Here is a 17,015-nt window from a genome sequence, read left to right on the forward strand (position 1 = left end):
CCACATCTTCCACTCCCCTCCTAAATATCTCTAACCACCTCCATTCCCTTTATTCTATGGAATCTTTCACCAAAAGTGAAAATTGTCTCATCAGAGCAAACAGATTTTTATCAATCCTCATTTACTTTAACTTTGCAGTAGTATTTGACTTCAATGACCATTTCCTCCTTCTTAAAATTCTCCCAAGACTTCTCAGAAACTATTAATCTTGGTTCTCTACCAGGTTCCCTCAATCACTCATTTATTAATAGATCACTTGCAAGTCATGTCAAAGGCCTGGTATGAAGTCTGAATCACAGTGATTTTTTTTTTTAAAGAAGTGATCTACTTTCTAGTAAATAAAGTTAAGCATATGTAAGTCTAAGTACTGCCTAAAAGAGGCAGAGTTAACGAATAAACTGGAATTGTAACAGTCTGTTCATCTTAAAGAAATCTACACTCATATTAATTTACTTGACATTTTATTAAATGTAAAGATAACTTTCTCACAGGTTATGTTGAAATGGTTAAAAATTCCAAGTTAATTAAATATAATTCATGAGTTTTTGCTAACTAAGCATTTTGTAAGGCCCTGAGTATGCTATGCTGCTGCCCAGCAATTAGCACCCTGTTCTGTTGCAGCCCTCCAGTCTACAGTGAAATTCTGTAGTTTTGCTTGTGTGGCATCCGTTTCACTGAGAAACAAAGAAAAATAGAATTGAAAAACAAGTATATTTCTAGCATTGTTTATTTGAATACTTGAATCTTGTCTTAAATCGGTTACTATTTAATATTTACAACTAATAGTCTTACTAAAAATGTTATATTTAAATAGCAATCTCTCAGAAACATATATACTTTCAAAAAAGGTTTGGCTTTCTTTCTTTTAGTAGTAAAAACTCAGCATAAAGATTTGTCTAGATTAAAGGAATCCTTGATTTCTTAAAATTTCGCCGTACTACAGGAGACTTAGCAAATTACTGCACAATTACTCCATAGCTTTCATTCAAGCACACAGGCCATGCCAGGCTCCATACCAGGCAGTCAGGATATCAAAATGAAAAAGGTATCATCTCTGCCTTCAACAAGGCCACAGTCATGTCAAACATTTGTATAGTACAGGTGTTCTTTTATTAATTATGCACCACAAATCATGATTAACTTTCATTGCTAGTAAGGTACTGTGATCATTCCTGATAAAGACATTACACTTCTAAATTTAAAATTTTTTTAATAAACTCCAAAACCAGACAAGATATATACACTGTCATCTTATTGGTCTACCTCCTGGATAGAACCATATTTTCTGCTTTTAACTAACAAAAATCTTGTTTCTAAAGTTACAAGTTATAGTCAGCAGAGTCAAAAAGCCGAAGCATGATGGATCCATAAAGTTACAAGTTATGGAGCACAAACTGTCAAATTAAGTCACGGAATTTCCGAGTTGAGAGATTATAAAAATCATCTAGTCCAATCACTGAAGTCTTCTCCCCTAGACACATTCTCTAAGCATTTCCACCTGAAATACTAAAAAACAACAGTTACTATTGTGGTTCAAGACTCAGTCTTGCCTTCAGCACCAGTGATTATATATAGAACCGTAGCTTTTCTCTCCTGTGTATGGTATTATCTAAAAATTAATTAAATGAATCATGGGTTAAAGTTTTAACATTAGTTAGCAATTTTTCTTTTCTAAAACTCAGTAGAGAGGGAGAATCAAAGGGAGTAGGTACATACACACAGATACAATAAATTATAAAATAATATCTTATATATAAAGCATGCTAGAAACATATTGCTAGAACATTCAACTGTTGATCGCACAATTATTTAAACAATAGGAAATTGGAGCCCTAATAATCACAGTGACACAGAAATGATTAGCATAAAAATCTATACGTATTCAGTAAGGTTCTTCTAATTTTTTATTTATTTTAGAGACAATGTCTCACTATGTTGCCCAGGCCGGAGTGCAGTGGCTATTCACAGGCATGATCATTGCACAGAACAGCCTCAACTCCAGGACTCAAGCTATCCTCCAGCCCCAGCCTCCCAAGCAGCTGGGACTACAGGCATGCGCCACCATGCCGGGCTCTTCTAATTATACATTGTTATTCTTCTAGCCCCACTTAAAATAGCTGAGATAATCTTGACCAAATAAACCATCAGTTAAAGGTTAAAAAATACACATTGTTTTGGGAGGGTTACACATTTAATCATTAACAGATTAACACAAAATTAAGCCAAGTGCCCAAAAGTTATAAACTTGGAAAAGTAGATTTAACTTACAACGACAATACTGAATGGAATGATTATTCCACCTAATAACGCATAGGGTATGGTGTCTTCTTTGTAAGGGTACTTGATGGATTCATCATTACAGAACACTCCTCGCTGGAAGGGGGTATGCCTTGAAGTAAGAATTGCAAAAGGCAATCCAGCTAGCAAAAAGGAATAAATGAAATATCATTAAAAAAGAAATACCAAAACTAATTAATGGCAATAATTATCCCAGAGACTGTGTTTAAAAATGCATTTGCCATGAAAACAAATGAGAGCACATACAAAAAAGGAAATGCGATGCATGCAACAGAAATTAGAAAGATTACTGTTTAGGGTAAAGATGTTTTCTTCTACAGGAAACAAAGCTTCCAAGTCCTCTACTAACCAATTTAACAAGAAGCATTTTCTCTTTGTTTCTGCCCAAACACACTAAATGGATTTTGGAAAAATCTCTTCTCATGCTCTTGTCATTTAATCACCAGGTTTTCAACACTATTTCCAAACCAATTTGTCATGGACTTTGCTACCAAAAGGAAAATAACAACATTTTGACATTCCCCATTTTGTTCCAATATTACTACCACATCTGGACAGGTCATGGTCACTGGCTAAGCTATATCAGCATCTAATAAGGCTTTATCCACTCATTTCTATACTGTCTACAGCAGGTTTAAACCTACTGGAAAAAGGAGTCTGAACTTAAAGTTTCTTAAGAAAAGATGATAATGAAGTACAAAAGCACCTAATAGTCAGCTTTCTGTTTTTATCATCAACGTTTTCCATAAAGATCATGTCTCACGTTCCCCTCCTAAAATGCCAAACTTGTGCCTAAATGTGAACTTTAAGAATTCAGTTCTCTTTTACTTCACTTAACTGGGCCTGAGTTTTGTAAAAGAGGCAGTTTAGCAGAAACCCTCAACATGAGGTCTCCTTTAAGAACGATCAGTCTGAAACTCTCTTCCTAAGTGACCCATGCTCCCTGCAGTAATACCATAACCACTAAGCTATCTCACTGTAAGTGCAAATGCTACCTCTCCATAAAGCACCAAGACTTGATGACCACTTACAGTTCTCATTAACTCCACTACAGCTAAATGACAACCAAGCCTCTGCCACTTGGCCTGAGTGTATTTACCACAATATCAAATTTGTTTAATTTTTAAGGGCCAAAAAGGAAACACGAAATCACATTTCTTTCATTCCTAGCTCTTTTATTTATCTTCCTGTTTTTTCATTCAGACACTGAAAACATGAACCAAAGTTTAGTTCCTTACCTTAGTCAATTTGCCAATAGCTGCCAACCCTTTAAAAGTCTTTAAGATGGTACAAGATTCCCAAAACCATATTTCCAGTAAATGCTACACTTTAAAAAAAAACAAAAAAAACTAGAGCTGACTTTGCTAACTGACCCTTATACTAGCTATTATATCTGAATTCAGACTATTTCTGATTCACCAAATTGTTTGCATTCATAGGAGTGTAAATGTCCAAGCCTTCGATACATATACCACGGTTACAATACAATTTCAAAAGATCTGCACAAACCTTTTGCACTTATTAACACACAGTATGGAGGTAAATACACAAAGCTGTGATTTTACTTGTTGCCTGCCTTATAAAGTAACTAAACGCTTAGCCTTCAACCAATAACCATATTCTAACCCGATAGGCAAATTTATTTTGTATTTACAAAGACCCACTACTTTTTTTTTTTTTTTTTAAGAGACAGGGTCTTGCTCTATAGCACAGGCTAGAGTGTAGTGGCATGATCAAAGCTCACTGCAGCCTGGAACTCCTAGGCTCAAGCGACCCTCCTGCCTCAGCCTCCCAAGTAGCTGAGACTACAGGCGCATGCCACCATGCCCAGCTAGTTTTTTATTTTTTTGGAGATGGAGGTCTCATTATTGTTGCCCAGGCTGGTCTTGAACTCTGACCTCAAGCAATCCTCCCTTCTCAGCCTCCAGAGTTGCTGGGATTACAGATGTGGGCCACCTCACCTGGCTCAGAACTACTTCCATAACTCATTTTACTTGTAAGAACCCTATACAAAAAATAATGGAAACTTTTACTGTCTACATATTTCTAAATTAGTTGAATTTTTCAATAAGCATTTATTTCTTTTGGAATAAGGTACTTAGAAATAGATAATATGATTAGTGTTGAAAACTCACTAGGCTTTATGTCCTTATTCTCAGAGAAAATTCATATTAATAGGCCCAAATATATTGAAAAATGCTATTAACATGTATATCCATTAATATTAAGGGTTTTTTTCCCTCTAACCACAAAAACATGTCAGAAATTATTCTTAGATCTCTAAAAAAGTTTATGGGTATTTTCCAGGATAGGAGGGAAACAAAAATCACATATAAATGTGATAGATAGTCCATTTTTTTTTTTTTTTTTAAAAAAAAGGGACTATTAGCCAGGCACAGAGGTACACACCTGTAGTCCTAGCTACTTGAGGGGCTGAATCAGGAGGATCACCTGAATCCAGGAGTTCGAGACTAGTGTGGGTGATATACTGAGACTCCATCTCAAAAAAAAAGAAAAAAGTAGTATGGAGTTTGAGGGATCTTCATGTATTCTGGATACGTACAGTCTTGTTGCATATGTGATTTGCAAGTATTTTCTCCTAGTCTGCAGCTTGTCTTTTCATTTTTCTCTTCTTTTTCTGTTGTTTCCTTTTTTTTTTTTTTTTTGAGACAGGGTGTCACTCTGTTACCCAGGCTAGAGTGTAGTGGCATCATCATAGCTCACTGCAAACCTCCAACCCCTGGGCTCAAGCGACCTTCCTGCCTCAGCCTTCCTAATTTTTCTATTTTTTGTAGAGACGAAGTCTCATTCTTGCTCAGGCTGGTCTCAAACTCCTGGCCCAAGCAATCCTCCCACCTTGGAGTCCTAGAGTACTAAGATTACAGGTGTGAGCCACTGCACCTGGGCCCTTCATTTTCTTAAATTTGTTTTTTGAGAGCAAAGATCTTTCATTTTGATGAATCAAGTTTGTTAACGTTTTTTTCTTTTATGGATTGTACTTTTGGTCTTATGTATAATTCTTGCCTAACTCTACGTTATGAAGATTTTTTACTATGTTTTATTCTAAAAGTTTTCTGTTTTATACTTAGTTTATCCATTTTGTGTTAAGTTTTGTATAGGTACGAGATTTAGGTTAAGGTTCTTTTTTTTTTTTTTTTTTTTTTTTTTTGCCTATGGATGACCAATTGTTCCAATACCTTTGACCCTCCTTTCTCCATTTTATTGCTTTCATACCTGTGTTCAAAAAAAAAAGTTAGTTGGCTGTATTTTTGTGGGTCTATTTCTGGACTCTATTCTTGTTCCATTGCTATGTGTCTAGGCTTCCACTAACACCATTACCAACTGATTACTGTAGCTGTATATCAGGTGGCAAATCTAAGAATAATTTCTAACATGTTTTTTGTGGTTAGAGGGAAAAAAAAAAAACCCCTCACTGAACCTGCTGTTTGGGAGTTGTTAGAGCACTTTGTACCCCCTACAACAAAGCCCAATTTTACTTAAGCTACTTAGAATTTCCATTTCTTGCAACCAAATGAGACATAACTAAAATAATTATAACCTAACCATTCTCCCTACACTGAGAGCATGCAAGTTATTTTCAATATTTTGACTACCCCATATAATGCTGTAGTGAACATTTCCAAATACAAATCCTTGTTTGCATTTATAATTATTTCCTTAGAATATATTTTCACATGGCATTAAAGGATATAAACATTAAGATTCTTGACAGACTACTCCAGATGGGCTATTGCACACCACTAATTTACTTCACCAGCCATAGTTCACAAAAGTGTGGAGAAATGCAAAAATTTAAGTAGATGTTTGATGTTATCTTTGATCTTTGTTTACTATAGATTTCAAGGCAAAAGTGAAAAAATTCCATTATTCTATCAATTCAAACAACATTTTCCTTTTAACTGAAAGATTATATCTCTACAACAATCCCTTTTCATCATTTCTCAAATGACTACACTTGTCAAACAATGTTCCTCTTAACACTTCAGCTGGCAAAATTCATTTTCACAACCCCCCTTTTTCAACAACTTATTGGGGTATAATTTAAATACCATAAAATTCATTCCCTTATGTATATAATTAAATGATTTTGGTAAATTTATAAAGCTGTGCAACCATCACCACATTCTAGTTTCAGAACATTTTCATTACTCCCCAAATTCCCTTCAGCCTATTTGCATTCAATCCCTGCTCCTACAGCCAATCTCAGGCAACCACTCATCTTCTTTCTCGCTCTACATAAATTTGCCTTCCCTAGACATTTCATATAAATGAAATTATACATTATGTAATATTTTGTATGTAGTTTATATCACTTAGCATAATGTTTTTGAGGGTCATTCATGTTGTAGCATGCATTTTTTTTCTTTTTATTAATGAATAGTATGCTATTGTATGTATGTACCACATTTGGTTTACCCATTCGCCAGTTAATGGATATCTGGATTGTTTCCAATTTTGGCTATCATGACTAATCCTACCATGAATGTTCATATATAACTCTTTGTGTGGATGTATGTTTTCATTTCTCATGGGTAGATGTGTATAAGTGGAATTGCTAGGTCATATGGTAAATTTATATTTAACTTTTTAAGAAATTACCAAACTTTTTCCAAAGTAGGTACACCATTTTACATTCCCACATCCCACTTTTTAATATGCTCATGTGGCTAATCATAGTTAGCCAGTTTAAGACTCTAATTCTCTGCACAGTAAACCCATACTCAGTCACAAAGAAATACAGCTTTCTATCTTTTCCCAGTGAATATTTATAATGGTTCAAAAGAGACTGAAAAACTAACTACCACAAGAACACTTCTCCATCCTTTACCAGAGATAGGAAAAGAAAACGTAAGGACATGTTCATACCACATCTTAATTTCCTCTTGCACAAATACTCAGGATCTTGGACCCATAACACAAATACTAACAAACAGTTTTAGTTAGAAAGATTGGTGGTGGGGTGTCCAGCAAAACTGAAAAACTATGGTTAAAAACTCTTTTATATGTGAAGGAAACTCATTTAATATTAGTGAAAACTACACAAATGCCTCCACAAAATAATGTTTTAAGTTCATATATATTGTACCATGGATTGATATTTTGTTCCTTTTTATTGCTGAATAGTATTCCACTATACGGATATAAAACATATCACATGCCCACAAGAGAGTGGCATGCAACTCCAGAGTCCATAGCAGCAAATCATTGCCTGCTATTGTTAACAGGGCTAACAGCAGCAGGCAATAGTCTGAAATGTCCTGACACACAGATGTCAGGCACCTTGAGATTTGTTACAAGGTCAGGTACCACCTAAAAAGTCTGGAAGAAGAAAAGACCCCATCAGCAGACCAAAAGACTCCATGGAATAAAGAAGTGTAGGCTAGCCTGTAAAATAATGGGGCTATTATTATTTTTGCCCCCTGACTGTGCCCTTAGGCTAAATAGACATGTGATGTGTATGTATGTATTTAGTCTACCTTCTCTACTAGGTCATTTGCAAATCTACCTTTGTTTATTTACCAGTTGGAAAATTCCAAATAGGAAAGAGTAAATTTTGAAAATATAAGTTGTCAAAAGATATTACGGAGTAACTAAAATATAATCATACTTAATAAGATAGTAAAAAGAACATGCCAGTGCCTCATTTCTTTTTCTTCTGCTTATGTTTAAGAGAATCAAACTGCAGTGAATCTGTCCAGTTCCTCTGCTCAGTTCATGCATGAACTAAAAAGCACACTGGGGTACATGATAAAATGTAGTTCAGGAAACAAAGAATGAATCAGAAACAAAAATAATTACTGAATTACACCAAAAAACAAGAGCCAAGAAGAAAGAATAAAGATCATGAGTATTATATAACTGAAAGAATATCTGGATTATTGCATTCCTTTATTACTTAAAGCATGAATATATTTCTTTCTTTCTTTCTTTCTTTTTTCTTTATGACAGAGTCTCGCTCTGTTACCTGGGCTAGAGTGCTGTGGCATCAGCCTATCTCACAGCAACCTCAAACTCCTAAGCTCAAGTGATCCTCCTGCCTCAGCCTCCTGAGTAGCTGGGACTATAGGTGCACACCACCATGCCTGGCTAATTTTTTCTGTTTTTAGTAGAGGTGGAGTCTCACTCTTGCTCAGGCTGGTCTCAAACTCCTGAGCTCAAGCGATCCTCCCGCTTCAGCCTCCCACAGTGCTAGGATTACAGGCGTGATGAATGTATTTCTTTTCCTGTAAAGAATTAAGAGCAGTTACCTTATGCATAATGTATTCTCATGTTACATGGAGTGCTTACCTGGAGTGTACTTCATTAATATTACTCTTTAGCAGAGGCAAGGTCTTGAAAAATTAAAAAATAATTATTTTCAGACCTACATTGCAAATTTTAACTAATATAAGCTGAAGATAGAATATTTTCCTATTTGTAAACTCTATCATCATATCTGGACATCTGAAATAGTTTAATAATAATTACATTTCAACACCTAATAGAAGTCTTAAGAGTTCAGAAACTTAAAGAAGATATAAAAATAATTGTTATTTTTGTCAACATTAAGAGATATTTCACTATAAAAGCCTGTAATTCAACTAGAGAAAATGAGATCTTAAAAATTCCTAAGTACTATTTCTTTAATAAAGAAGCAATAATTCAATTCAATTCAACAATTAACTAAGTTCCTACTATGTGCAAGGCATTTGCAGGGGTAGAGGTAGTCTTATAGTGGTCAAATTCTGGATTTACTTTGAAAGTAGAGTCAACAGAATTTGTTAATGGATTGACTAGATATGAGTGTAAGAAAGAAGAGTCAGCAATGATCCTAAGGTTTTCTACCTGAGCAACCAAAAGTTTAAAGTTGAGTTAACAGAGGTAGGGAAGAATGGAGATGGAACAGGAAGCAAGGACTAGATCCAAGAGTTCAATCTTAGATGCATCTAGTTTCAGGTGCCTATTAGTACAGATGTCAAGTAGGCAGTAGGATATAAAGTCTGCAGTTTGGGGGAGAGGCCCAGGCTTTAGCACTTTATGCTATAAATTTGGCGTAGAGGTAGTATTAGAGCCATGAACCCTGATGAGATCACCAGGGAGTATGTATAGATAGATAAAGGAGAAAAGAGGACCTAAGCATTAATCCCCAGAGAATTCCAAATTAAAAGATCAAGGAGAAGAGAAGGAATTTACAAAGGGGCATGAATAAAAGTAGCCAGTAAGGCAGAATTAAAACCAGGAGAGTATAGAAAATCCCAAGAAATCTATCCCAAAGTCCTACAACTAATAAGTGAGTGTAGTGAGGTCACAGGATATAAGGTCAATACACAAAAATCAATCATTTCTGCATACTAGCAATGAAAAATTAGAACCCAAATTAAAGTCATGATGCCATTTATAATAGCTAAAAAAATTAAAATATTTAAGTATAAGCCCAACCAAATATATATAGGCTCTGTATGCTGAAAACTAAAAAACACTGATGAAAAAAATCAAAAAACCTAAATAAATGGAAACACACATCACCTTTATGAATTGGAATACTTAACAAGGTAAAGTTATCCATGAATTGGAATACTTAACAAAGTAAAGTTGTCAATTCTAAATTGAGTGAGTCTAAAATTATTTCAAAGTGAAAATTTTTTTAATGTTTTTTTAAATGCTGTTGGATAGATCAAGTAGGATGAAGACCACTGGATTTAGCAACTTGGAAACTGGTGGTGACTAACAGAAATTGTTTCCACGAATGTGGTGATCAGAGAGTAGGATACTTAAAATTCAGATTATGGAAGAATTTAAGTTATTAGAAATGGCAACAAGTAGGGTATGACCATGGAAAATGAATTGCTAAGACAGAGGATAGGCTCTTTGAAGTAGAAAAGTTAAAGAAACTGAGAATGTTATTAAATTTGGAGAAGGAGAGGATCAGCTTATTCTTGAAAGATTCCTAAGACAGCTACTGAACTATAGTAAGTATAACAAGCAACCAAGCATTCTTCCAGAGCTGTTTAAGGGTTCAGATTCAAGCTCTAAATGAGTAGTAAAAACAGACAATGAAAAAAGATCAGGGAAAGAAATGTAGGCAAAGCATTTCATTCCTACTTAACAGGTGAAAAATTAGCAATGCCTTTCTCCAAAGTATAATACCAAAGTGGTTTGCTAAACTGGAAGCTAAATCAGTGAACTTGTTTTTCTTAGGAATAAAGACAGATTTTAAGATTGATGTGGTGTTTGATTCAATGAAACAAACCTTCTTTTCATGGCCTTTGATAAACTAAAAAGTACCTTTTTCATCAATAGAGAAGTGACTTGTATAAGGTCACATGGAATTGTACCAGTGAAGCTAAGAAACAGAGTAAAATTCAAATTCAAACCTTCATTCTTGAAGAGTCTCGATCAGGATTCAGAAATTCTTCTAGCAGATAGTCAACCCAGACAATCAAGCTCCACTGTATGCCTTGGTGACCGCTATCACACTAACCCAAGTTTCCTACTATTCTTCCCCAATCTAATATTCACAAACTAGACTCACATTCATCATAACTTGCAACTGATAAAACCAAAACAAAAGAACTTACAGGGCTTACTCACTTCCATAAAAACAGACCCAATCCACACTACAGACAGTGAGGGATTATTAAAAAAGAACATGAATAAAGGCAGACTTGGGGATAAAATCCCAAGTTGGCCACTTAATAGCTATTAAAGAAAAATACCTACCAACCTCAGGGAGCTGTTAAGATAGAAAAAAATCTGTAACATATCTAGCACAGTGCTTCATATGTAACACTCAATAAATGACAGAACAGAGCCCTCTGTTCACATATATATATATAAAAATTCTAAACCAAACAATGAACATTATATTTTCAAGGGTAATAGCAAAATTATATAGTAAATGAAAAGGGTGCCTTTCTGGTTGTTCTTTCCATCTCCTTGCCCAATGATTTCCTTAACAGGTCCCACAGAACGGAGTTATTTTCCACACTGGAAACAGGTAATCCGCTGCTAAAATTAAACAAGGATATACTCCCCCAAGTTACAGAGAAATTAGTTTCACAGAAATCTCATTTTTTTCTCTCAAATTTTGATAGTTTCTAAAAGGATGCTTTGAGATATATCATCAGAATGACACTCAAGAATGTATCTGCTTTAACACACGTGCATTAAACACATGATTATTGTATTGTACTTCAAAACTGCCATGTATTCTACTGAGAAAATCAGTGAATCACTACACCATTCTTCCTACTCTTATTGCCCTGCCAGTGACTTCCTGCTTATCCTTACCCTAGATATAATAAAACCTACCCCCACACCCAACCTTCTAAGCCAAGACAACCACTGGCAAGTCATCTGACTAAAAACATTCTTCATTGTTGCTATCTACTCCCATAATAGACAGGTAGCAACTGGGAACCTCCTTCTGAAATTAGGTTACTTAAAAACCATGCTCTGAGCTGGCTTTGAGGGATCATAGTCCAAAAACAGATATACAAAGTTTTCTTGCTACAAGTAATACAGCATTCCATTTCTTGTCATGTTAGAAACACAGGCTCATGAGATAGCAGAAAATTACAGTTCTTAAGACCCTATCTCATTCTCATTCTAAATATGAAATCTTAAAGGTAATTGACAGAAATAGTGGAAAGATTTTTATGTTTATTTAAATATGAAGCCCAAAGTAATTTTGCTACAATAAAATACTAAGTGATATTCTAGAAAGCTAGATGTGCAGTACAAGCTATTTGTAGCAACCAGAAAAACACCCAAGTGATTCATGAATGGCTTCTTTCCAGGACACTATTTTTGCTCATGCGTCACAATTACTGAATAAGTTAGTATTCAAAATCACTGTACTGCATTGCACATATGTATTTCTTATGGCTTAAATCACCAACCCTGCACTCCAATCACAAAAGAGGTAATTTCACATAAGCGGTTCTAAGCTTACACTTTTAACCATGGGCCATGCTCAACAAAAACTAAATTTGGGGTTTTATTTTAAAAATTACTTAAAGTAACCACATAACATGGCTAAGAAATTAAATAGTTTTAAGTCAGCTTTCATTAAAAGGCCCATAATCCCTTATCCAGGGACCCAAAACTCTCAAAATCCCAGTTCTTTCATAACATTTGGCACCAAAACCCAACCTGAACTTACCTGATGGCAAAACCTAACCTGAACAAATGAAGGAACATATAACTTTTATTTACCCCCACTTACTGTAACTAGTCACTTTTCACTATATAAACATTAAAGTCTTTGATTATGAGGTAATGTCGTAGACCCTGCTGAGCAGTGTTACATATGGCATATGAATCACATAAGCTTTCAAAAATTCAAAAAGTTCTCGCTCCAAGAGTTTTAGATAATGGACTCTGGGATTGTATTTAGATAAAATCTTCACTATTAAAGGATGCCTCTAAATTCAATCTTTTTTGTTTTTCAGAGAGCCAAAATAATTTTAATATTTTAAAGGTCTACTGCACAATAAATTTCAAAATAGCAATGGTCCCTTATATAAAATGTACTAAATATATTCCACACATATATTTCCTTAATTACAGGAATGAGTAAATGCCACAAGGTTCCAGTCCCTTGGTTTTTTTAATTATAAAAATTGAAAACCTGCACTGAATTTGTAAGTACTATTATGTTTTCTAAATTCAAGTCTTCACTAGATCATTATATCTTATAAATTGAAAGTTTATTCTATTTATTTGTCAATCAATCTTGTACTCTTTTTTGGTTGGAACCAATGATCTCAAGTCAAAATAAATACTCTGGAGTCCAACTTATCAATTATTTCCTTCATGGATCATGCTTTTGGTGTTGTATCTAAAAACTCACTGCCAAACCCAAGGTGCAAAATTTTTTTTTTAATTACAAAAAAAATTTCTAACAAACAATTTCTTAGGACCTAAAAAAGGTAAAGTATATAATATCTTCAGAGTGTTCAAATAGCATTTATTAAAAAGGAAAATAAATTCATGAAATATTAACACAGATGCTTTCATTTCACTTTTATCTAAAGTATGGCAGATGATATTCCCAAAATAAGTCATACTGAGATATTCTATCTTCAAACTCTTTGGTCTACAATAGGAAAATACAGACATCATTGTGCTAACATTTTTGTATATTCACTGATAAATATAAAAGAGGAAAAAAAGATTTTGGTACTAGCAAAGGTTAGGAATTAATGGAAAGGAGATAAATTTGACTTTTTTCATATGCTTAAAAATAACTGTGTATATTAATATCCTTATATTCATCAAAAATATATTTATGTTTGGCCATTTTGACAATTGAATGTTCAACAAACAGAAAAATCACATCATTTGAAAAAGGGAAAGGAGGTGGAATGTAACTCTGATTATAAGTTTAAATGGTTAAAAAGACTTAATTCCTGGTAGTAGCAAAATGAACATCTTCATTTCATTTGTCTTCTTGTCACAAATAATTTGTTGAAGAAGCTCATTTAGTAGAAACAGCTTTTAGAGCTTCCAAAAAAAAAATCAGAGTTCAGATCTAAGAATAACATTTAACCAATTCAAATCCTACAGACTTATCAAGATATTTAATATATGCAGTAGAAAAGTTAAAAGATAATGTCTACTAATTTAGTGGAGCTGAATTCAGTACACAAGGTAATAGGCCTTAACCACCTAACCTTAGCATTTCACATCATCTCCCAAAACTACGAACTTGTTTAACACAAAAAGGCTTTTTAAGATTTTATAAGCAGGTATTTCCCTTAAAAAGCCATATCATTTGGGAAAAACCATAGAATTTAGTAAGCTTGGCTAATGTGAAACTAATAAAGCTTCAGTTTTCATTATTAACAGCAAACATACATTCAATACCATTGTCCCTCATATAAGTGGGGGACTGGTTCCAGGACCCCAAGCCCTACTCTACCACCTCATCCCCCAAACAGATACCAAAATCCATGGATGCTCAAGGCCATGATGTAAAATGGTATAGTATTTGGCTGTAACCTAATACATCTTCCCATATACTATCCTTTAAATCATCTCTAGATGACTTATAATACTTATACAATGTAAATGCTATGTAAACAGTCATATTGTATTGTTTTTTATTTGTATTCTTTTTGTCATTTCTTATTGGGTTTTCCCGCCTAAATATTTTCAATCCACAGTTGGTTGACTCCACAGATGCAGAACCCATGGATACAGAGGGCCAACTGTATTTATATAACTTTTCTTCTCATTAAATTCATCCAACATAAAATAAAATTTACCAAGATATTTCAAAACTCTGTAAAATGGATGTGTAACAAATACTTATTATACCAAATCTAAGTATTCAGTACATTTTTTTTGTTAGAAGGATATTTAATTCTATACATTACTTCTTTCAAAGTTACCATGAAAAACAGTTTTTTGTTGGTGCTTTTTATTTATTAATTTTTTTAGAGACAGGGTCACACTCTGTTACCCAGGGTGGAGTGCAGTAGTATGATCATAGCTCACTGTAACCTCACAATCCCGAGCTCAAGCAATCAAAAAGCACAGTTTTTTTGTGTGTGCTTTTTTTTTTTTTTTTCTGTTGAGACAGAGTCTCACTCTGTTTCCCAGGCTAGAGTGCCGTGGCATCAGCCTAGCTCACAGCAACCTCACACTCCTGGGCTCAAGCAATCCTCCTGCCTCAGCCTCTCGAGTAGCTGGGACTACAGGCATGTACCACCATGCCCGGCTAATTTTTTCTTTATATATTTTTAGTTTTCCATATGATTTCTTTCTATTTTTAGTAGAGACGGGGTCTCGCTCTTGCTCTTGCTCAGGCTGGTCTCAAACTCCCGAGCTCAAACGATCCGCTCGCCTCAGCCTCCCAGAGTGCCAGGATTATAGGCATGAGCCACCGCGCCTGGCCTAAAAAGCACAGTTTTAAACAAAGAAAATGTCTGTGATTATAGCAAATCACTGATGGATGCATTTGGTATTATTTTATCTTGTGACAATTATATAAAGAAAGGGTGCTGGGAAAATTGCTCGGAAGAACTGACAGAATGAGCACTTTCCATGATGCTGTACATTGGAAATTTGGTTTCATATGGGAATAAGTAAACAAGAAAATAAAACTTTTTTCCAGCCTAAGAAACCAACCTCCACAATATTGTATTTCTTCAATTCTAATAGGCATTTTCCCCATATTGTAAGATATCTCTAGTCAGGATACATGTTCAATATAATTGGGTCCCTTTTTTTTTTTTCCTAAAAAGTTATTTTAATGAAGTATCTGATATTAAGAGGTGACTTGGAAATACAGTATATTTCTATAGAGTTAAGCTGAATTTTCATGGTAGTAGTTATAAAACATAAATAATTTTATTCTACTTCATATTTCTTAGTTTTTCATTAAAAAATTCTTCCTCTGTTTATTAGGCACCTATTACATGCCAACCACTGTGCTTTGCACTACGGATACAATGGTGAACAAAACAGACCATCCCTACTCCAGTGAAGTTTTATTGTCTTGTTGCCTATTGAGGTGAAAGTGGGAGAGTGGGAAATGTCCAGCCTATCCTTGCCTGGTTTGCACAGCCCAATCTTAGCAAAAATTCTGCTAAGTCAGCTTAGCAACATTTCCTTAGCCCTTGATAGCTGATCACCCTTGATACATGATCAAGTTCCTCATCCCCTATCTTTCATGTCTAAGTCCTTGGCCTCCCTTTAGCAAGAATCCTGTTAGGTCATTTCAGCAAGAATCTCCTCACCCCTGCTATCTCCTCTTAGTAATTTTCCATTCACTGATCCCCTCACCCTGATCCTTGGCTATAAATGCCCTTGTCCTTGTATTTGCAGCCGAGCTCAATTTCTCTCCCCTGTTGCAACAGTCTTAAATAAAGTCTTCTTTACCATTTTATAAGTATCAGAATATTTTTTTCAACAATAGAAATTCATATTAGAGAGAAAGTCTCCAGGTCCTTAGTAAACTTGGATTAGCAAAATGAAAGGAAAATAAAAAACTTCTTTTTAAAATTAAGTTATATCAAACCTATATCTGAGTGCTTAACTACATTCAAGGTACCATGTCTACAAGCAAAAAAAATACAGAGACAGGTGTCTATAACAAAGAATCCGGCCTTTGTCCCTGGAAGAGAGACTCTAAGTCCTTGGAATTTCCTAAGTAATAGGAGTGTCTTTGTTATTCTTGAGCCTCTTGGATCACACCTGAGTTTATGCTAATGAGATGACTCAGAATGGGGACTAGTCACCTGAAAGACTAACCATGTGATCAGAGGGATGGGGCTTTAAGCCAGTTGAACCTCAAAGGAGGGGAGGGGACTAGAGATTAAGTTCAATCTCATGGCCAATGATTCAATCAATCGTGCTTACATAATGAAACCCCAATAAAAACAATGGACACCAATGTACTGGGAGGGTGACACATCCTGATTCCATTGGGAGAGAGCAAAAGAACTCTGTGTTCACACTGCCCCCAAACCCTAGACCTTACCCTATGTGTATCTTCATTTGGCTCATCCTTATTTGTATCCTTTATAATAAAACTATAATCTTAAATACAATGCTTTTCTGAGTTCTATGAGTTATTACAGCCAATTACTGAACCTGACAGGGTCATGGGAACCCCCCAAATTTGTAGCAGGTTGGTCAGAAGTGTGGGTGGCCTGGGGATCTTCAAACTTGCAGCTGAAAACTACAGTGAGGGCAGTCTTGTTGGG

The 17,015-nt window shown here is 34.9% G+C and overlaps 1 protein-coding gene across 2 annotated transcripts in view; it reads right to left on the reverse strand.

Annotated features, from left to right (window-relative positions):
• PLPP1 (phospholipid phosphatase 1) overlaps positions 1 to 17,015 on the reverse strand; it is an 87,200-nt gene that overhangs the window by 30,588 nt on the left and 39,597 nt on the right. Inside the window, exon 2 of one of the 2 annotated variants that reach the window (XM_045565657.1) lies at positions 2,269 to 2,420. The exons of the other annotated variant lie outside the window; for it this stretch is intronic. Within the exon in view, the coding sequence (XP_045421613.1) occupies positions 2,269 to 2,420 (152 nt within the window). The remainder of the gene's footprint in view (positions 1 to 2,268; positions 2,421 to 17,015) is intronic. 2 annotated transcript variants of the gene reach the window in all.

Source organism: Lemur catta, chromosome 12 (genome assembly GCF_020740605.2).
Source record: "Lemur catta isolate mLemCat1 chromosome 12, mLemCat1.pri, whole genome shotgun sequence".
NCBI classification, from domain to species: domain Eukaryota; kingdom Metazoa; phylum Chordata; class Mammalia; order Primates; family Lemuridae; genus Lemur; species Lemur catta.